The 23,330-nt window shown below is 47.8% G+C and overlaps 1 protein-coding gene across 1 annotated transcript; it reads left to right on the forward strand.

Annotated features, from left to right (window-relative positions):
- The first annotated feature begins 1,360 nt into the window (after nt 1-1,360).
- FXN (frataxin) lies at nt 1,361-23,296 on the forward strand. The gene is made up of 5 exons (XM_022573560.3): nt 1,361-1,572; nt 8,153-8,244; nt 11,801-11,921; nt 17,974-18,071; nt 21,744-23,296. The coding sequence occupies exons 1-5, from the start codon at nt 1,405-1,407 to the stop codon at nt 21,904-21,906; spliced, it is 642 nt and encodes a 213-aa protein (XP_022429268.1). The 5' UTR covers nt 1,361-1,404; the 3' UTR covers nt 21,907-23,296.
- Nucleotides 23,297-23,330: the final 34 nt, after the last annotated feature.

Raw genomic sequence — 23,330 nt, forward strand, 5'->3', positions numbered from 1 at the left:
GGGAAGATCCCACATGCCGTGGAGCAACTAAGCCCGTGTGCCACAACTACTGAGCCTGCCCTCTGGAGCCCGCGAGCCACAACTGCTGGGGCCCGCGTGCCTAGAGCCCGTGCTCCGCAACAAGAGAAGCCACTGCAATGAGAAGCCCGCACACCGCAACAAAGAGTAGCCCCTGCTCGCCGCAACTAGAGAAAGCCCATGCCCAGCAACGAAGACCCAACACAGTCAAAAATAAATTAATTAATTAAATTTATATTAAAAAAAAAAAAGTATCTCCAGACATTTTACAAGCGGGAAATGGTTTCTCCATGCCTAACATCTACATAACAGGTGCTCAATAAACTGCTGCTTAGAATTACCTGAATGCAGGAAAATGTCTCCCAACCAAAAGAATGCCCTGTCAGAGAGCCAGTCAGATCCCACCTCCTTTACCCTGTTTTTCAAGGCCCTGTACAAATGCCCCTTCCTCCATGAAGACTTCCCTGACTGCCCCCACCCCTAGTTGTATATCCTCTCCCATGCAACACTGACACCCATTTAACACTTGTCATTGTCCTAAGTATTTATATGTGTGTCTTATCTACTCCATTCACAAAGTACCAAGGTGGCTTTGGTAGAATTTTAACACTTTCTATCTCCTCTTCTCACTATCTTACCCATAAAGATGATATTCTCTAGTACACATATTTGACATTTTCTAAAGCATATTAAAATACGAAAGAACTTTCACAGTTCGTATTCCTTTGCACTACACTACCTAAGTAAAATTTTATTTTAAAATGTATTAACAACTTAGTATTTATTGTGGACTTAATAGGATCCAGGGCCTGTCCAAGAAAACTTCACATAGATTAACTCATTTTATCCTTATAACAACCCTGTTAAGTAGAAACTTGTATACCCCATTTTACAGATGAGGCACAGAGAGGTTAATTAACTTGCCCACTGGCCACACAGGTAGGAAGTGGGCAGGGGACATATTTAAATCAGGCAGTCAGTCTCCTGTCCGCAATCTCCTAACTGCTGTAACCTATACTGGCGGCCAAGCAGCTTCAGGACCCCCACCCGTTCACAGCAAAACTGCAGCTCCCAAAGCCTTTTGTATAGAATTCGTCAGCAGCGGGTCACTAAGCTGAAGTCTCTGGGGTCAGGGACCTTGGTTACGCATTCACTATGTTGCCCAAGGGGTAAGCCCCCTGCTTTGCACGAAACAGGTTCTCTATCTATTTTTGTTAAATGCAGAAATAGAGCAACGCAGGGAAGTTCTTACTGAAGTCTACCTTCTGCTCGTTTCCCAAGCCTGCAGAAAAGGGAAGCTTGCGACTGCAGCTGCAACCCGTGACCACCAGGCGGCGCCCGGCGTCCCCGGAGCAGGAGGCGGAGCGGCGGCAGATCGCGAGGAGCATGTGGACGCTAGGGCGCCGAGCGGCTGCCAGCCTCTTGCCCCGCTCGGCGCCCCCGGGCTCTGCCCAGGCCCGCGCCGGGGCCCCGCGGCCAACGAAGGACTCCCGGCTCTACGGCTGCCGGGGCCTGCGCACCGGGATCGCCGCGGCCGGCACACCCAGCCAGCCCGTGAGTATCCGCACGGGCCGCCGGCGTAGCGAGGCCGCGCACGCCGGGCACGCGCACCCGCTCCAGCTCCCGCGGGGCCGCGCTCAGGCGGGGGAAGGGCGGCGGCGCCCGCCGTGCCTTCCCCAGTCTCCGTTTCTCCCGGTTACAGTTGCACTGGCTTCCGCTTTCTGGTGCGAAGACAGAGATTGTATTATGCAGTGCAACTGCGGGATCCGCGCGGGCAAAGGCAGGGAAGGCGGGCGGGCATCGGCTCTTAGGGACCTGTGGTGGCTCTAAGCTTGTCGATTCTCTTTGCGATAACTTTAATAATATATGCCAGGTACTATAATATACATGGGCTTTTATGAACGAAACGCTTTCAGCGAGCGAGGTAAAGATGTCAAAGTTGTGGAGCACAGTAGCTAGAGCAGCAGGGCTTTTGGATCGGACCTGGGTTCCAAACTCTGGCCCCTGGACTCATAAGAGCTCGGGGACGTCGGGGGATCCCAGAACCTCTCTGAGGCCTGTCTTCTTTTTCTCTGAAGGGGAGAGTACCCATTTTGCCGAGCTGGCATGCAGTTTAATTAACATATATAAAGCCTTCAGCACTTAATTGCACTTATGTTCCCTCGCGGGGATACAAAGTAATACCTGACCCGGTTACTCCACGACTTGAAAGGAGGAAGCCCAAAGAAAGGCTGTGGGGTTGAGAAGGTTACACCGGAGGATGGAGGTGATGTTTAATCAGGGTGTGAAGACGGCAGGGGGCGGTGAGGGGCTCTCAGAGGAGAGAACGGCGTGGATAAAGGCCGGGAAAGTGGGCGACGATCAACTCTGAGTGGCTGGTCCGCTGGATGGATTGTGGATGGTGAAGGAGGCAGGTGAAATCCAACCCAAATTGTTCACGGAGCTCCGGAATTTGGACTTTAGGCCTACACCTCCCGCTGACGTGTGTTATTTGACCCTGTCTGAAGAAACACTGGGATTGGTTGTCAACACTCAAAGCTGGAATCACGGATTTCCCCCTCTTAGGAAAACTAGGTAGTTACGGCCATGCTGGTCCCACGATCCCCTTCTGCAGAACGCCCACGTTTATTACTCTGATCCTTCTGTGCTGCTCTCACCTGGAGCTGCCCTGACGTGCCCTTCCATGCCTGCGTCCTCAGCAGTTTTTAATTTAGGTGAGTGACAAGATATGGCGTGGTCTTTTGGACGGTACCTAGTGGCTGATAAAGGCTGTTGATTCAGAGGCGCACCCGGGAGGTGGGCACTTGGCACATACTGGGATTTGGGCCATTGGGAGGTTGCTAGGTGGTTAACAACCTAGGCTACCCATTGGGCCCCTTTTTCCATAGTTAATCAGGTTGGTTTAACCTGTCTCTTCCGCAGTTCCCTTGCACATCTTCAGTACTTGTGGAGTTGGGTGGATGACAGTGGCAACTGGGATCACGATCCTGTTTAATTTTTTTAAGGCCTTAACTGTCCTCAGGTTGATCCCTTGGACTCCATGTGGGTCCTGATGACTTATGACCCAAGATTGTTTGGGGAGTTCATTTGGGGACCCTTTTCTCCACCTTTATTTTCTCTACCCGCTGCTTCTACTTCCACAGCAGAAATAGAATGGGAGCCACCTGTGCAATAAGTTTTCTAGTAGTTACATTGGGAAAGTAGAAAGAAACAGGTGAAATTAATTTCAACAATACATTTACATAACCTAGTATAGCCAAAATGTTACCATGTCAACAGGTAATCAAGACTGAAAGATTACTGAGATATTTCACATTCCCTCTTTGTACTCATTCTTCCAAATCCAGTATGGATTTCATACTTCCATCCCTTGTCCATCAGATGTTAAACTGAGGTTACTGTGGAAATACTTGATCTATATTTAGATTTTATAAAATTCACAACTGAAAAAATAAATTCACACACTTGAGTTGTCCCAAACATATTTTAAATTTTCCAGTAACCTTATTGAGTATCATTTTAAAACTAAAATTAAGTGAAGTTTAAAATCCAGTTCCTCGGTCACACCAGCCATGTTTCAAGTGCCCAGTGGCCACGTGTGTCTGGCGGCTACTGTGTGCACAGCTTTAGAGGTGAGCACATTTAGCTTCTGATTGTCAGTTCTCAGTTCCAGCTGCTCAGCAGAACCCAGAATCCACAGAAATGCCTTGCAAGCCTGCAGCTCACAGCCCTCCACTGCCTGCCTTATTCACCCCGAGGCTTGGAGAAGACCCTGCTTCCAGCAGGCAGCCTCCGACCCTAATAATAAGAGAGTGTGACAGTGACAGGGTCTCTAACCTTTCCCCTTTAATGCTGGAGGCAGCTCCAAGGAGGAGATACCTAGGTGCCACTGCTCTTAAACAACTTCAGAAGCTCCTGCTGCAGCCACTTCTGCATACCTCGGAAGGTGTTTAGGCATCTATTAATTTTTCTAGAGGGACACGATCGTCACTTATGACCCCATGGCCTTTGCCTGGGTGGTTATGCCCTACTTCACTCTAAATTCATTGTTATTGTCTTCCACAGACAGTATACATGACTCTATACGTAGAGTCTATACACAAAAGTGTATTTAAAATATCCGTGGGCTTCCCTGGTGGCGCAGTGGTTAAGAATCCGCCTGCCAATGCAGGGGGCACGGGTTCGAGCCCTGGTCCGGGAAGATCCCACATGCCACGGAACAACCAAGCCCGTGTGCCACAACTACTGAGCCTGAGCTCTAGAGCCCGTGAGCCACAACTACTGAGCCTGAGCTCTACAGCCCATGAGCCACAACTACTGAGCCTGAGCTCTAGAGCCCGTGTGCCACAACTACTGAAGCCCACACGCCTAGAGCCCGTGCCCTGCAGCAAGAGAAGCCACTGCAATGAGAAGCCCGCACACCGCAACAAAGAGTAGCCCCTGCTCGCCGCAACTAGAGAAAGCCTGCGCACAGCAACAAAGACCCAATGCAGCCAAAAATAAATAATAAAATATTTTTAAAAATATATCCGTATTGTTTAAAGATTAATAACAAACTCCCATGTTCCCACCGCTAGGTTAAGAAATTGAATATGGAGTGTTCCAGGGACGTCCCTGGTGGTCCAGTGGTTAAGAATCCACCTTCCAATGCAGGGGATGTGGGTTCGATCCCTAGTCGGGGAACTAAGATCCCACGTGCCTCGGGGCAACTAAGCACATGCACCACAACTACTGAGCCGGCGTGCCGCAACTACTGAGTCTGCATGCTCTGGAGCCCGCACACAACTAGAGAGAAGCCTCTGTGCTGCAATGAAAGATCCCGCATGCCGCAACGAAGATCCCACGAGCCACAGCTAAGACCTGACGCAGCCAAATAAATAAATAAATATTTTTTTTAAAAATACAATATTGAGTGTTCCGTGAAGGCCCGGTGCGCTTTCCGTTACAGCCTGGTCCTCCCTGAGAGGACTCTGCTACCCTGAATTCTGTCAGGCATCCCCTTCTCAGAGTTTCACCTCCTGTGTACGTCTCCCTAAAGCATGTAGCATTCGTTTAAAAAAACCATTTTGCTCTATTTATTCCGCTGTGCCGCACTCCTCGTGATCAACATCGTTGTGATCAGTGTTTGAGACTCAGCGACACTGATGCACACAGTTGTCATTTATTTGCTTTGTCTGCTGGATAGTAGCCGTTGGGTGAGTATGTCACACCTTGTCCAGGCTCCTCCCGTCACATCCGGTTGAGTCCAGTGAGCTGCTCTTACGGTGATGCTGCACTGGGCGTGCCCGTGCGAGGACAAAACCTCCTCTTGGGTGAAGTCCTCAGACTGGCATTGCTGAGCGAGGGGCCAGCAGATACCCCAGTCACTAGATGCCAAGAGTGGTCATGCCAGTTTGTCCTCCCCAGCAGCGGATGAGAGCTGATTCTCTCTTCAGGCTTGTGGCTTGACAGGGCCCAGGAGACCGAGGGGACCCTGGGGTGAAGGCTGGCCTCCCTGCCGACCACCAGGCCAGGCCTTAGTTGAGTCGTGTGGTTTCAGGGCCTGAACTTGAGGCTGTGGGCCCAAGAACTATCTAGTATCTCCTCCAATGTCTCCCATGAGCCAGCCGTGTGCTGCGCTCACGGAGTCACTGAACCCTGGAGACTCAAGCAGACCCGCACAAGACACATAGTCCGATGGCTCCAGGTGATGTGGCCGCAGGAGGGGTGGCCCTGGGTGGCTCCCCACCGTGAAATCCATCTGCCTCCCTTGGGCAAAGGCCAGATTTTGCCTCTCTGACCTCCTACCTCTTCACACTTCCATTGACATGCTTCAAAATGGAAATTGACGGAACCCTCAGGCCCCGTGTTTGGAATATTGATGTCCTACTGTTGGATCCTCATAACCAGTCTTCAAGGCCGGTACCATGATCCCTACCTTCAGAGGAGGAAGCAGAGCTTGGGAGGGTTAAGCAGTTACCCAGGGAATGTTAGATGGGGAAAGCAGGTGAGAGACAAGGCAGGGAGTCTTCGGCCACTGTCCTCTTGTGATTCACCACAGCTGAATGGAGTCTTCTACTCTGGCTGTGAATGAGTACCTTGCTTTTAGATCAGCCCTCCCACCAGACCATCGAAGATGTAAAATTAAAAGACAAAAACAGCTGTGTGAAGGTAGCAGAGAGACTGAGACAGCTAGGATCTGAGGGGCCAGGATCCCGGAGAGAAGGGAAATTGACTGAGGGGAGCCCTGTATTCTCAAACACCTCCCCTCCGTGTCTGGAGTCCTGTATCATTCCCAGGATGTGATTCTTTCCTTTGAGGCCCAGACCCTGGGTCCAGACAGCGTGGGTTCCAATCCCAGATCCCCCACTTTGTGTGTTTGTGTGACTCTGGGCAAGTTACCCTTCCGTGCCTCAGTTTCCTCATCCGTAAAATACAGATACAGTCGATCCTCCTTATTCCTGCATCCTCTACTTGTGAATTCACCTACTCACTAAAATGTATTTCTATCCCCAAAATCGATACTCAGGGCACTTTTGTGGTCATTCTCGGACGTGCACAGAGCAGCAAAAAAATGTGAGTCACCTCCACTCACATGTCCCTGACTCCCACACTGGAAACAAGGGTCCTGTTCACAGTCTATTTGGTGGCGCGTTTTTCACATTTTCGTGACTTTCGTTTATAATTTCACTGTTTAAAGTGGCCCTCAAGCATTGTGCTGAAGTGCTGTCTAGTGTTCCTCTGTGCAAGAAGGCTGTGATGGGTCTTAGGGAGAAAATACGTGGGTTGGATAAGCTCCGTCCAAAGCGTGAGTTCTAGTGCTGTTGGCTGTGAGTTCAGTGTCAAGGAATCAACAATATATATTAAACAAGGTACCTTTGAACAGCAACACATGTAAAACAAGGTTATGCATTGATCATTTGGTGAACATGTGACCAGAGGCTCGCAGGAACCTCTCCATATTTCCCTTAGTAACTTGCTAATCCAGTGTTTGTGGTAACTTTATAGGACATCATTGTCGTGAACAGTACTTCCCTCATTGGAATGTAATGAGGACTAACTGAGTCCTTTTGTCTAAAGTCTGAGGACGCTACCCCGCTGATGGTGAACACTCTAGAATGTGCTGTGGCGATACTGTGCTTATCACAGCCGCTCTGTCACTTCTCCCTTCTGAGCCAACGTTTTTAAACGGCCATCCGTGTTCCGCACCCCCATTTCCTCCACTCACTTCTCAGCCTCCTCCTTTCTCAGCTTGCCCAGGGCCCTGATGGCTCAAGAGAGTAACCACAGCCTCTGCCCCCTTCTCTTAGTGGCAGCCACATGCTCTGTGGAGAAGGTGAACCTTGCCACCAACCTCAGGAAGCCGCTCAGTGCCTTCCTGGGATGAGGTCCAGCAGCCCACCTCTCCATCACTCCCTTGCCATCTTTGCTCGGCTGTACCACTTCTCCCTCCGTCCAGACCTCCGTCCCCTCCACCATCTCTCTGGCTGGTCCGCCTGCCTGGCAGTCATCAGCTCAGACCCCAGTCCTCAGAGCCGGGCTCCAGGGCGCTCAGCAGTTACGTATTGAAAGAAATCAGTGGGTCGTGGTGTCCCCTGCAGATCGTGTTAGTGAGATCTGTCACATAGCACTGGAGGCACAGCCTGTCTTCTGGACACCTATCTGTTGTCGCTCACTTTAGTCACATTCTAAGAACTTTGCTGACACTTCCCACCGCACCCCCCAACCCCCCTCCGCTCCCCCCACCCCATGCTAACTGCCCCAGCCCCATCCGGAGCGGTGCTGCCAGCAGCGCCTCCCGTGGTGGTGGGTGTGTCCTGTCTGTGCCACGAGCCACATGATGCCACAGGACACCCAAAACGTGGCCCATGGGACCGAGGAACTGACTTTTAAATTTTTATATTATTCAATAAATTTACATTTAAATAGCTGGCTGTGGCTTGTGGCTACCGAGTTGGACAGCGCAGGCTTAGCGAGAGCCCGGGAGAGCGCAGTTTGATGCACTAAAAGAAGGCGAAACAACTTCCTGAGAAAGATACACTCTGAAACACTGTAACCTCGTCAGTCCCGAACGTAGAAGTAGTGATATTCAAACTGTGCCTTCATGGACTGTACGTTGTAAAATGGTAACGTTCTTCTTCACTTTGGCTTTTAGAGTCTGAGCTGCCTCAACCAGATCCTGAATGTCAAAAAGCAGTGGGTCTGTTGGATGAATTTGAGGACAACGGGAACTTTGGGTGACGCTGGGTGAGATAAACACCTTCCACATCAGAGATCTCTTCCTCCCTCTCCCTCTCTCTCAATATACAGTATATGCACACATATACATACTTTTTTTTCTTTTCTCTTACCTTTTTTAACAACGACAACAAAAAAAAAACAAAGAAAACCAAAACCCATCCCATAGCAACCCATCCCATCTGTTTTCTCCCTAAGCAGCAGCATTCATAAGCGTCTTTCCACATCACTACTTACCCACCGCATTATTATTATTATTATTATTCTATTAGCAGTACGCGGGCCTCTCACTGCTGCGGCCTCTCCCGTCGCGGAGCACAGGCTCCGGACGCGCAGGCTCAGCGGCCATGGCTCACGGGCCCAGCCGCTCCGCGGCACGTGGGATCGTCCCGGACCAGGGCACGAACCCGTGTCCCCTGCATCGGCAGGCGGACTCTCAACCACTGGGCCACCAGGGAAGCCCCCCACTGCATTATTTTTAATGAAATAGTATTAAGTTTTATGGATGTACCATAATTCATTTAACCCATCCCCTATTGCTGGACATTTAGGTTGTTTCCAGAGTTTTGTTATTATTCTCTTTGACATCTTAGTAGTTAGAGCAGGCCAAGCTTCTTAACAAGTAGACCCAAAACTGCAATGGCTCCAACCAGGAGAGGTTCGTGTCCCCCCTCTCTGTCGGTGGGGGGTGGCCAGACCTCTGTGAAATGATTCAGGGAGCCGGGCTCCTTCCACCTTCCTGTCGCCTATCAGCAACTTACTGTCCTCTGCAGGTCGAGGCCAGGTCACCCTGTCCAGCTTCCACTCCACAGAAAGAGACAAGAGCATGGAAGGTCTGGAGGTGACATCTGTCCCTCACTCACATTTTAGCAGGGGGCCCCAGCTAACAGCCGGGGAGGCCAGGAAATGTAGCCTAGCGGGTGCCTGGAGGGAGGACGCAATGGGTTCTGGGGAACATCTGCCAGGCACCGCTGCAGCCCACCGCCCTGCGCCTGTATCTGCAGGGACTCTCCTTCCACACACACCCCCAGGCTGCAACCACAGGACCATGCAGTCACTCATCCACCTCGAAGGCCGAGGTGTCCAGTGGCACTGGGACAGCCTCTGCCCTGGCTCTGGGGGACTTCCCTCTATGAAACCCTGGTTGGAGGCTCTTCCTTGTCTGTCACTCCCCATGGCTGCAGGGGAGGCGGGCAGTGGGACCTGTGACCTCCTTGGGCAGACTCTCTGCTACTGTCTCCCGGTCCCTCCAGGCAGCCCTCTGAGGTTGGGTGGGACCTTTGCAGGAAGCCCCAAGTCCAGCTTCCTTCTTCAGGATCTACTTCTGGCCTCTGGGAAGCACACCTTCGACCTGTCGTGCTAAGGACAGCCCACTTCTGCCATGGCCCCCCCTGTCATCGACAGGTAGCACCTGTCAAGCTCTTGACTTTGGACTTTATGCCTGAGTCAGGGGTGCCTTTATGTTCCCCAAGCTCCTCCAGGCACATGTCAAACTCTCCTGGTTCTCTCCAGATCCCCCCTCCGTCGGCTGTAGCCGAGGAGAGGGAGAGGGAAACATCCAGCACAGCCCCACCGCAGGCCCCCCACTCGCCATGTCCCGATCAGCCCTGTAGCCTTCCCCACATTGTGCCCTTGAGGTGGGGGATGGGCTGGGTGGGGGAGGGGCCATACTGCAAACCTCTGTCTTCCACTGACTGACTGGCAGCCACTGGTGTCTTCCTGGGGCCACTTAGAAACTCTCAGATGATGGAGCTGTCCGAGATGCCTCCTGTAACCTACAGACATGTCCTCACCTGGGTGCAGAAGCTCATACAGGGAGGTTTATAGCAATTTTCTTTGTCATAATTTACATACCGTAAATTCCACCATTTTAAAATGTACCATTCAGTGGTTTTTAGTGTCCTCAGAAGGTTGTGCAACTTTCACCACTGTCTAATGCCAGAACGTTTTCATCACGCCAAAAAGACCCCATAACCATTCGTAATCACTCCCCATTCCTCCCTCCCCCAACCCCTGGCAACCACTAATTTCCTTTCTGTCTCTTTGGATTTGTAGCAATTTAAAAAAATTAAAAGATAGTACCTATACAGGAATGTCTCCAAGTTATAAGTATACAGCTTGATAAATTTTCAAAAACCGAAGATACCATGTAACTCAAGAAATGCTTCGAGAAATAGAATGTTAGTTACCAGCCCCTTGAAAGCAAGCCTTCTGCTCACTTCGAGTTATTAACCCCTCCCTGCCCCAGAGTAGCACCATTCTGATTTCCAATAGCATGGGTTAGTTTTGCCTGTTTTTTAACTTTATATAAATTATATCATCAAATATAAATATGTCTCTATGTGGCTTCTTTCAGTCACCATCAAAAGAAGTGTTTCGTCCATATTGTTATATTGACAGACAATTCTGTTTTGCACTGTAGTATTCCATTTTATGAATATATCATAATTTATTTATCTATGGTATTTCCTATGGATACTTGGGCAGGCTCCAGTTTGGGCTGTTGGATAGTTATGCTATGAACATTCTAGCATGGTGCATGTCTCTTGGTGAACTTGGGTATGCATTTTTTTTTTTCTTTCTTTCTTTTTAGAGCAATTACAATATTTATTAAGTATCAAATTGTATTATACAATTCTATATTTCTGTCATCTGAATTATTTTTTTCAAATCGAAATTGGTTTTGGTCTTTTCACTGCTAAGGAAATTTATATTTGGGTATGCATTTCTGTTGTATAAATGCCCAAGAGTGGAATTGATGGGTCATAGGATATGAATATATTTAATTTTAGTAGAAGTATCAACAGTTTTCCAAAGTGATTGTCCAATTTACTTGCCCATCAGCAGTATCTGAAAGCTCTGGTTACTGTACTTCCTGGCCAACTCTTCATATTATCTGTCTCTTTCATTTTAACCATTCTGGTGGTATCTCAATGTGATTTTTTAATTTACATTTTCCTGAAGATTAACAAAGTTGAGCCCCTTTTCATACGTTCATTGGCCATTTGGATATCTTTTTTTTTTTAATGAAATCTGTTCAAGTATTTTGCCCATTTTTCTATTGGATTTTCTTTTCTTATTGATTTCTACGAGTTCTTTACCTGTTCTAGATATGTCCTTTTTCAGATATGTAGAATAAAGATATTTTCTCCCACTTTGTGGTTTGCCCAACAAATTTTCACAACAAAAGCAATGGAAGCAACCTCAGTGTCCTGCTGAAGGGGACAAACTGAATGAATAACATAAGATAAAATACTATGAAAACTGTATGTGCTAATATGGAACAATTTCCAAGACATATGAAAGGAAAACTGCAAGGTGCTTCATTGATATATTTAAAAGATTGCTCATCATAGCTGACTCTGGGATGGGGGCTGCCTATTTGGGAAGAAAGGCTTACTTCTCTGTAAACCCTTTGATGCTGTTTCAATTTTTACTCTGTATATGTTAGATATTTTCCATCAATTTAAAAAATCTAAGTAAAGAATAAATGTGTCCATCGATGTTAATAGAATGGAGCGGTTTGCTGACTGCATGATCGGGGTTGTTTCTGTTCCCCTCACAGCCCTCTGGACGATACCACCTATGAAAGACTGGCCGAGGAGACACTGGACTCTTTAGCGGAGTTTTTTGAAGACCTTGCAGACAAACCTTACACATTTGAAGACTATGATGTCTCCTTTGCGGTACCTATTTGCTTCTTTTCATTCTTCTGTATCCTCCCTAGGAATTTTAGCTAAGATAAAGAATTCCTCTCCAGCCGTATGCGGTTATGGATGGGACCAAAAGACTGGGGTTCTGGTGTCAGCCCTGCATCACCAGGCTTGTGACCTTGGGCAAGTCACTCAGCCTCTCTGAGCCTCACGTTTGCCTAAAAATACAGATTCTCAAGCTTCACTCAATACCTGTGAAGATAAATCAGGGAGGGACCCAGGCATGTGTTTGTGTAGCAAGACGTCTCTCATCATGCAGGCAGGCTAGTTCCTAAGCGGGGTGAGAGATTGCCCGAGATGTATTCAGACTAGACATGGGCCCCACTCCTGGAAATTCTCATACAGTGGTCAGGGTACAGTCCTAGGAAGCATGTTTTTGAAAAGCTCACCTGAGATTCTAATGAGCATCCCTGGGTCTCATCCCTAGGGATTTTTATTAATCAAATAAAAATCGGTCTAGGCTGTGGCTCAGGCCAGGCTTTGGGGTTTTTTAAGTTTTTAGAGTAACTCCTCAGAGGATTCTAATGCAGCTGGGTGAGAACCCCAGGGCTGGATGAAATTTAAGCCCCAAATCCTAGAAGCCAGGGCAATGCTGGTGTGTATCGACTGGCCACCAGGTGGCAGACTTGAACAAGGGTCTGCCTTTGGGTTTAGAATTATTGCTTAGGCCTTAGGGAGCAGCTCTTTTTTGCCACTGGGAGCACATCCCCTGCAGAGGTTAACCCTCTTGACAGCAATTAATTAATACCAGAAAATGTCATGAAGAGTGCATTTGGGATTAAACCATGGAATTATTTAGGACAACCAGCTGTCAGGCTAAAGCAATAGAAATGGTATTGGATATTGCTGTTGGGGGCACTGGATAGAAAAGGACTCCATCAGATGGGCAGGTGTCAAGCCTAGTTGTAAGGACAGTAAGGGCCTTGGTGGTAACGAGGCAAGAAACGATTGAATGCCTTCCAGGTGGATTCGTTGGTCGCTGTCAGCAGCAGAAATGTCCCGGCGGGGCTGTAGACGTGCTTATGCAGGCAGCCTCAGAAGACAGAGCTACTTGGGAACCATTACAGACTGGCCTCCGGAACTTGACCGTCTGTGGGATGATTAGAGCCGGGGAAGTTACAGGTCTCCTCTACCCCAGCCTCCTTACCAGGCTCTGTAACTACGGGGAAACCAAGGCTCAGGCTAAACTCTGCCACACATGCAAACCTTTAGGTACATGCCACAGAAACAGTCACACCACCTGTTCTTACAGGATTAATGAAGCCCCTGCTTGACTCAAACACTTTGCGTGAATGTTTCATTAGAGGCAAAGGTGCCAGTATTGTAGCGGCTGGATTCTGCTTACCTCACTAAGGCAGGCAACAAAAGCTTCTGCTCAGTGGTGGGTCAGGATCTTACCTACCTTCAGAGTGTCTCTCTGAAGAGTGATTCAGCTGCTACACTTTCCAGAGTCTAAAACGCATTCTTCCAAGGGAAGAGGCACCTGAGTTTTTCTAGCCAATCCATACACTGTACATTGAGTACCATTCTACTCACTAGGGAAGAAGTATTTCTAGCAAATCATTTGCCAAGTAGGAAAATCTCTAGTGTAGGTGTAGAAGGCTAATGGCATATAGTAGCTCCCTCTGTAGTTTGGACTTCTAAGTACTTTGAAATGCTATCTACCCTCGGGTGTGAATTCCTGATTAGAGTCCTTCAGGTGCTAGCAAACTCATGTATTTCACATATAAGATAAATCAGTTGAAATTACATTATAGACAGCAGAACACCTGTAAAACCATTACTTGAGCTTGGCTGGAGTGCAGTCTTTCTATGCCCTCAGGGTCCAGCTGGATGTCACCTCCTCTCTGCAGCCCTCCTAGATGCTCCAGGCAGACACCACCCTGCCCTCCTTGCCCAGCACTCTGAGGATGATCACCCTGTGTTGTAACTGTCTCTTTACACATCAGTTCCCACGGCTACACTGAGCTGGACAGCTGGAACACTGCCCATTCCTGGTCTCCCAATGCCTGGAACATTGCTAAGTACTTAGCGGGGACTTAACGAATGTCGATTCACCATGTAAATGAAATGAGGCGCACCTACTTTTCCAGAACATGCTTTCATTGATGCCACTCAGCACTTAGTGCTGTTTTATCCACTTGCTACTGGCCAAATAGGCAAATGAAAGGAATTCTCTAGATACACCCAGGCCACGTTTCTTCACTTTCCTCCTGTGGACTGGGAGACGTGAGCAGCTTCTTGGCTGCTGTGTGGTCCATCAAGTGGGGCGGGTCGCGGTGGATGTCAGTGTCTGGGTCCAGGCCTCGCTGCTCACTGGTAATGGTTATCAGAAGGAGCTGCCTACCAGAGCCCAAGCCCCTCCCATCACCAGGCAACCACGGAGTCCGCTACACTTGATGCACGAGAAGCACCACACTATTTAGAGAGTTACCTCCAAACTGCCGTCGTTTTTCTTCCAGGCAGAGCCCTGGCCTCTTAGACACTTTAACGAGAATTTGCTTGCCGCCCATGTCCTTAGTTCACTGAGTTGTCTGCATATTATTGCCACAGAGCAGAGGTTTCTTAACCACTTGGCGATCAGGACACCCTGTGAGAATCTGACTGCTCTCCCAAGAAAAACATCCCTGCATACCTATGAGAGCTGTATGAGAGCTGTATGCAGACCCCTGAAGACCAGCTCTGGGTCCTAGGTCACACACCCCATCTCAGAGTTAGCACTTTATTGGATATGGTGACAGAGGGCCTGGCCTAGCATCCTGCATTTGTATTTTCTTTCTGAGAGCACTTCAGTGAATTCTCTGTGAGGGCAGGTCCTTCAGCTGTAAAGGAGAGGTGACAGTAACCTCTACTTCCCCGGGTGTATCTTAGGATTCAGTGAAACAATGTAGGTAAAAGTGCTTTATATTCATTATTCTTATTCCTTAAGGGGAAGTCAGCATCCGTTTTAGGAGTGTGGGAGGCCACATGCACGTATGTGAAATCCCGACTCAACATGCCATTCCCGTATGTGCCTGTTTCTGCAAATGAGCTGGTGACAACAGATCCTGAGCCTTGCTATTTTTGCTTCCACTGATATTGCCTGTCGGGAATCAAGCCTCACCAGCCGTGGCCAGGGTCTCTTCCAGCTGCTCAGTATTGCCTCTCTCTCCCACGCTGCCCTGCATTAACGTCTACCCACTCTCTCAAAGTAGACACTCAGATTGCCCCTTAAGGAATAACACTAATGGACAAAAAACTCTCTTTATTTGGTCTACTTGAAGACAGTTGCAAAAGCTTTAAGAACTCCTGGGGAACCAGTAAGACAGCTAGTTTCCCTTCTCTTGCCACTTTCCCTTGGAAACAGCTTCTGGCTCTGTGGGGAAAAACGTCTAATTACACACCACGAACAAGAGGGGGCGTGGTTGAGTGTTGCCTTACATAACCTTGCCCTTCATGTGGTATGTGCGTGTTATCACAGTGCCTGGCTATCAGCCACTCAGTTCACTCATCCACAGTTTTTTTCTAATTCAGTGATATTTTGTACAAATACTGAAAGTGCTAGGATGAAAAGACAGGTCTGCTCTCAAGGTGCTTATAGTAGTGGAGCGAAGGGGCAGGTGACCAGCAAACAAGCTAGCAGCTCAGACGCAGTGAGGAAAGCACAGAAGCTGTGGGGACATGCACGGGTCATGGTCCCAGCTGAGGGGCGTCAGGGGAACCTTCCCAGAAGCACCTCAGGCCCTCGCCCTCGCACTGTCTCTGAAGGAGGCAGAGCAGATATTGTCCCAAGGAGACGACACAGCTGATGGGGCTTGACGCACATCCCTAGACCTGGCCCCCTGCCTTTTCCGCTGCATCACGCACCTCCCAGGTGTAGGGTCAATGCACATTGGAGCATTTAAGGGCCACAAATAGGTCAGATTAGAAGAAATTATGTCTTGATTCTCTGGGCCTCATATCATATGGAAAAATAAGCCATAAACTATATATGGAGGCGGGGAAGGAGTGACTGCTGATACGTACAGGGTTTCTTTTGGGGGTGACGGAAGTAGTCTGGAATTAGACAGTGGGGATGTTTGCACACTTTATGAAAATACTTTGTGGAATGCTAAAAACTACGAAATTATACAGTTGTAAGAAATTTTTAAATAAATGAAAGGTAGTCCTAACAAAATAGTACACGTGGGTTTCAGGAAAAAATGTTTTAAAAAGCAAACTTATGTATACTGTGATCCTAGCCCTGCATTTAAAAACTGCAGCCGATACCTGAGAGTGAACAGCTCACGTCGCTGACTAATGGGATTGAGAGAGCGCTTCGTGTTATGGAAACAACAACATCTTATGGACCCGAGCAGACCTGAATTTAAGATCAGCCCTGCCCGTTACTAAGTTTTCTTTATTACCCTGTCCCTCTGTTGTCCTCACCTATAAATTGGGGTAATGGTTCCTACCTCCATGGCTATGGCCACGGAGGAAGCGGTTTTACACAAAGTGCAAAGCACAGTGCCTGGCGCAGAGTAGGTACTGAAAAACAGTAGATGCTATTTTTATTGATGTTTGCATTTTATTTATACCACCTGCATTCCCAATGCCTCTATAATTTTGCTACGTTTCTTTTTTAATCAGAAAAAACATTATTTAAAAAATAACCCAATAGTGTCCTCCCCATCCCATGCCTATGAGTTATATTATTATTGGCACTTTCTCTGCCATGTTTTGTTTGTTTGTTGTTTATTTTTTTCCATACTGCTTGTGGGTCCTAGTTCCCCAACCGGCGAGCGATGGAACCCGGGCGACCTGCAGTGGAAGCACGGAGTCCTAACCACTGGACCACCAGGGAATTCCCTCCACCTTTTCAACAGCTCTTTGTGTTTGCAAACCAAACACAAAACTTTTTCTAAGAACCACTGGGGGGCCCCTTGGTGGACAGGGGCTCTGAGAGGCACAGAGAAAGGCTGCCTGTCTGCGGGCCGTGCAGGGGATGGGGGGCAGCGAGGCTCCCCGTTCACCAGCTCAGCCGTGTAGCTGTTTCTTTAATATCCTGTGCATTCTAGAGAGACCTCAGGCCTTGGGAGTAAAGGGCTCCTTTGTTAAAAGAGGGTTTTCAAATTTAAGTGAGCATTTATTGGGCAAAGGTGGACCAGCCAGTCTTTTGACGAATTCAAGGCTCCAGTAGAGGAAAGTAAAGCTGGAGAGGGGTACCTGAGAAGCTTGTGAGCTTGAGAAGGGTCTGGGAATAAGAACCCTAGTCTGGAGTGTCAGCCTTCTGCTGGCAGAGCTCAGGCTACTGCTCTTCTGAGACCAGCAAAGCAGGTGGTTTGATTATTTCCTTCTCTCTTGCCTTTTTTCCTTTCTTCGGTCATGAACTTGGCCTGCCCGATGTTTGTGCTGACTGGGACGTCGGTAGAGTTGGTGTCTCCATTTATTTTTATTTTTATTTTATTTTTTTTGCGGTTCGCGGGCCTCTCACTGCTGTGGCCTCTCCCGTTGCGGAGCACAGGCTCCGGACGCGCAGGCTCAGCAGCCATGGCTCACGGGCCCAGCGGCTCCGCGGCATATGGGATCTTCCCAGACCGGGGCACGAACCCGCGTCCCCTGCATCGGCAGGCGGACTCTCAACCACTGCGCCACCAGGGAAGCCCAGTGTGTCTCCATTCTTTAATGTCTCTAGTATGTTCTGGCCGGTATTTGAGGAACCAAGGCACCAATAAGGATGTGGATCCTTTCGTTTGCCAGCTGCAATGCCTCTGACTAGTCACTTAACTAAGGATATTCTCACCTTGCCACCTCATAGGAAACGAGGAAAAGCACTGAGATTTTTAAGTGTCATCGTGATTAATCATAGTCTGATTCTGAGAGCAGCGCTCTTTCTGCGTTACCTCCTAATTCCAAACACTAAATTAAAGACAGTTCTTTATGGTGTATGTTGCGTACCTGTATAAATGCAAAGTGTTGAGATATAACAAAATAGGAGGCGATTATGACACCGTGATAACTCTGTCTTGTTTTATTTTCTTCACGCTTTTTCCATCTGATGCACCAGAGTGGTGTTTTAACAATTAAACTGGGTGGAGATCTAGGAACGTACGTGATCAACAAGCAGACCCCAAACAAGCAAATCTGGTTGTCTTCACCATCCAGGTACGTTCAGAAGTCAAAATCTCTCTTTGTTCAGCTTGCTCGAAACAAGACTTTGTGGACCGTTTAAGAAGGGTCACCCTCGTGTGTTCGCAGCTGTGTAAGTGAACCTTTTCTGATGTTTCACAGCATGTCTCACGCTCAGTAGGAAAGCTTACTGTGGTTCTATCACTTCTTGTCTCGTGATTCTGTGGCTCTAAAAGCAGATAGCGGGACGTTAACAAGATGCAAAGTGAAAAATTCTCGGAGCCCCACCTTGACAGTTTTTCTCTACTCAATCATTGCCGCGCCTTTGAAAAAGCCACTTTTGCTTTTACAGCATCTGAACAAGTTGCCCTTTGTCTTCAAAGTTTGGCCTCTGGTTCATTTTGAGCATCTCAGTTAAAGGCCAGTTTAATTCCATTTGCAGAACAGGGCTGTGTACTCTGTGGAGGTGGCAAGGTGTTTTAAACAGCCCTTCTAGGGCTTTTCATCCCTCCTGCCTTTTCCATTGATGTGCTTTCAATCTAGCGGAATAAAAGATTGTATTGGAGACAGTCTGTACTGCGTCTCAAGGCCTGAGAACATGCAGGGAGAGAGGGTCCCTCATCCCTCTGGCTGCTGTTGAAGTGGTTGTAAGACAGTAAAAGAGACGCCCACAAAAAGCTCTCAGACCGGCCTTCCTGGTCACTCATTAGCACTTCCAAAGAGAACGCGATGTGAATTGGGAAAGGCCCAGATATAACCAGCATGGAAGTCTTTGAAAGCCTCACGGTTTTTGCATTAAAACAAAAAAAGTATTTAACTCTTCTCCTGCCCCAGTGTTGACATCACTTTTAGGCAGTTAATATTATACTGTTTATGGTGCTGTAATGTGTGATTTTTCACTCAAAATAAATAAAGCATTAGGCCTCCTTCATCCCAGCCTCGTCTAGGAAGTATGTTACAATTCAAGAAAAACAACTCCAAGGAATCACTTGTCATTTCTAGCGAGGCCCTTATTCACAGATGGTCTTGCTTTTAGATCCAGGTAGTTTACTTGAAGTTTGGCAGGGGTTGGGGGGTTACCCTGGGAGGGTCAATTAGCCTGTTCTCTTTGGCCTCAAACAGTTGCCCTGACCCTAACTGTGGCCATGCACAAGGGCTGCAGTCTTGTCCGTCATCTCAGAGGAACCAGTACGAGAGAAACTGGCTGGATCAGCTCAAATCCAGCCATCAGCTTTGGGAATCAGTGGCTTTGTAAATAGCAGGCAGGGCACCAGAACCAGCTGTGATGGCTCCACTAACAGAATCCCCTCGTGTTGTATCTTGAGACAGAAAAAGTCCTTATAGCATTTGGACACATCTACCAGCAATAGGATCCTACCGCAGGCATGTTTAGAAAAATCTACTTCTGGATAATAAGAAATTCTGAGAAATTCCAAGTTTTGTTGTTTTCTTAAAATCTGTAATTCATGATGGGAATCTGGAAAGAAAATCTGCCGAGCAGCCATTTACTGTCATGGATACGATGTTCCTCAAAAAAAAAAATTTATTTTCCCCTCAATTTTTCACGTTGGTCCAAAATAATCCTTCCTAGGGCTGCATTTCTGATATTTGGGAGGCTTTTTCATTGACAGCGTTTCAGGTAGAGGAAACAGCGGCCTTCCCCCATCACCTTGCTTGAGGAGATTGTAGGGTGGAATCAAGGAGAGGTCTGGGTGGACAGCTGGGCGTCCAAGGCAGCGTGGAGGGGCCTGGAGGTTCTCACACTTGCCTGGCATCCCGGCAGCAAATCGGAGTCCAGGGCCAAGGGAACGTTCTCTGGATTTGGTCCAGGTTATTATGCCTTTACGTGTTCAGCTCTTTGTGCATATTAAACAAAAGTCCAGTGCTTTTGGTTTGTCCCTATTATCATTATCCCCATTGTTAAGTAAGTGTTCAAACCCCAGCCTCTGGTGGGTAATACAGAAATCCTTGATGTTTTTTCCTAACCCCACAAAGATGCTTCCCTTCTAAGCTTTCCTCGTCCCTGGCAAACCCGTCCCGGTCTTGGACTTCGGAAGAGTTCCCCTGAGTGTGCAGGTGGACTCAGGGGCCCCTTCCTTCCCGTGGGCTCTCAGCATCCTCTGCCCCTTTGTCCATCGAGCGTCATCATGTAGCACCATTAGCTGCTGGCACTGATCTCGGGTGGCCTCGGCCTGCAGCGGCTTGAAGCAGGGTTTCGGTTCCCGGCCAGAGACTGAGGTCAGGCAGTGGCAGTGAGAGCGCTGAATCCTAGCCACCTGACCACCAGGGACCAGTGGCTAATGACAAGGCCCTGGCCCATCAGCTGTGTAGAAATGAATTTCCACGTAGAGACGGAAAGTAGCAAAGCAAGTAAAGTGCTATTAGGAGGAAAAAGAGTATCGTATGTGTGGATAGACACACTTGCGGGCTCAGAGAGAGAGTCGCGCCCTTGTGGTAGTTTGAATCACTTTTATGGAGCATTTCTTCCAGGTTTCCTTTAACCGATCATCTTGCTTTGCCTGGTTCTGAGGCCATATTTGGTATATCTCAGGGTCCTCCCCTGTGTACATGTGCATCTCTTAGCCAAGATGGATTCTAGCGAAGAGGCCTATGGGTAGTTGACATCACTTACTATGGGGTGGCGCCCCCTCCCTTTTGACTTGCAAGGAGCCTTTCTCTGCATGCGTAGTTGGGAAGGTCTCCTTGACTTTGAGAATGAGGGATATGCGGCCTTTTGTCTCTTATCAGGGCAGGGCTCAGCTCTTCTCCCAACTGTCCTGCTATTGATATTTTGGAGTTTCTGTCCACAGGGAACGAACTCCAGGTGCTTACCCTGAGGCCTATCTATCTCCTGCCTCAGCACGTGTTCCCCCCCCAACCCCCCCCCCCCCCCCCCGCTCCACTAGGCCCAGAGGAGGTGGAATTAATGGGCACACTCTGTGTCCATCTGGAATAATAAGACACGGCGAAACCTAGCCACACCTGGGTCCACACAAACACAGCGTTCCCAGCATGAAGTGCACGTACGGCTTGTGTTCACTAGATGAGCTTGAGATGGATGAACTAGCCCATCAAACTCTCACCTTCATGGACTTAAAATTGAATTAAGAAAACTATTTTTTAAAATAATAATACAGATGGTTGCCAGGGGCTGGGGAGAGGAGTGAATAGGGAGTAACTGCTTAATGGATATGGAATTTCCTGTGGGTGATGAAAATGTTTTGAAACTAGATAGAGGTAGTGGTTGCCCAGTGTTATGAATGTACTAAAATAATAATAATGTAGGTAAGGGACAAATCATGTCAGTGGTACATGAATGGCCATCATCTAAAAGACACTGCTGTGATATTTCAGGTATCATATGTGAGTTAGGAAAAGCAAAAGATCAGAATGTGATACACGGAGACTCATCAATAGGGATGAAATATTTTCAGGTCTTGAGAGGTGTTCTGTGAATTGTACCAGAGGATAATTGTGTAGCTGCTTTTTCTTTAATTGGAGTATAGTTGATTTACAATGTTTTGTTAGTTTCAGGTGTACAGCAAAGTGATTCAGTTATATTAAATAGACCCTAAGACCAGAAGTCAAATACATGGCTCGTTAAGTATTACTTTCTAGATCTGCACTGCAGTCATTCAATTTCTTGGTGAGAGTTTCTTCTGAAGGGCTGTTCCCGTGGACTTACCCTGACTGTGTTTTGTCCTGCAGTGGCCCCAAGCGTTACGACTGGACCGGGAGAAACTGGGTGTACTCCCACGACGGTGTGTCCCTCCACGAGCTGCTGGCCACAGAGCTGACTCAAGCCTTAAAAACAAAACTGGACTTATCTTCTCTGGCCTACTCTGGAAAAGGCACCTGCTGCCCAGCCTAATGCTAAAGACATGGAAAGCTCTAAAGCCAAGACCCCAGCTTCGTTCTGCAGCTGAATGGCTAGTTCTTTTCCATTCCTGCTTTTGAGGACAGTTGCATTATGTGTAACGGCTCTGTGAAAAGACCGTGTCGCCTCCTGCCCTGCCCCTGAGTTCAGATTTTTAATTTCCGTAGGTTTCTTTGGATTTATTTTCTGATTTCTTCCCTCACGTGATAGCCCTTATCTTTCGTAATGTCTGTATGCCCATACCTTTAATATATAACCTCACAACAGAGAAAAAGAAGAAGGACAAATTCCAGGAGGAGAAATGAATTGGCTTCACCATTCATTCTCTGAAAGACTTACTACAAAAACTGCATGAAGAGCGGCTGGCCAACCTTGCCATCCTATCTCAAAATGAGACTCATTAAAGGGAAGCCTAAAACATTCCTACTCCTCTTGAAAGCGTAAACACTTCTGAGCCCAGTGGCACCTCGGGAATTCTGAAACCAAAGACCCTTTTCTGTTTGTGCTTTGTGACTGCCAGGGTGTGGCCCGCATGGGGTGACACAGGGAGATGTGGTGCCGTGTCTTCCATGTGTGCATGTATATGTACACACACATTTACATGTGTGTGTACAAACATATTTTTTAAATTTAAGGGTCAGTATAGAATAAGCTATTGCAACACTGGTCTGTGGATGCAAAAAATCTCCCAAAAGCCATCTCTGTAAGCTCACGGATATAGTATAATAAATGAGGTCATGGAGCTGACGAGGTGCTTGGTAAATTGTGAAAGGCCACGTAAATGAAAAGATGTTGGTGTTAATGAAAGGAACCCCGGTCTTACACTTGGCCCAGCCCAAAAGTAGTTGTCTGTCTCTGGGCAAGTTTCTCGAACTCCCTGGACCTCTGTTTCCCCGTGTTAACAGAAAGCGTTAAACTGGATAGAATATAGTCGATTCCCAATTTAGACATTTAGTGGTCCTGTCAGGCAACTTAACAGGCCAGCTTTAATTCCCTCTAGTAGAGGAGATGACGGTGAACAGTTTTTTTTAAGCTATACAGTAAGTATATGGTTTTGAGTTTTGTTCTACTTGAATTTCAGTTGAATTCGTGTTCAAATAATCATCCTTTATTGCGCCATTACTGTGCTAAAGCCTGGGCTGTAGGCTGAATGCTAAGATGTTGATCCTAACCCCCAATCACAGCGCTCATAAGTGAGATTAGTGCCCTTCTAAGAGAGACCCCAGAGAGCTCCCTCATCCCTTTCACCATGTGAGGACACAGCGAGAAGACAGCTGTCTATGAACCAGGAAGCAGGCCTTCACCAGACACCCAGTCTGCTGGGGCCTTGATCTTGGACTTTCCAGACTCCACAGCTATGAGAAATAAATTTCTGTTTATAAGCCATCCTGTCTCTGGTATTCTGTTACAGCAGCCCT

This window comes from Delphinapterus leucas, chromosome 6, assembly GCF_059928025.1.
Source record: "Delphinapterus leucas isolate spDelLeu-1000000601 "Yukka" chromosome 6, BTC_Dleu_Yukka2, whole genome shotgun sequence".
Taxonomy (NCBI): Eukaryota; Metazoa; Chordata; class Mammalia; order Artiodactyla; family Monodontidae; genus Delphinapterus; species Delphinapterus leucas.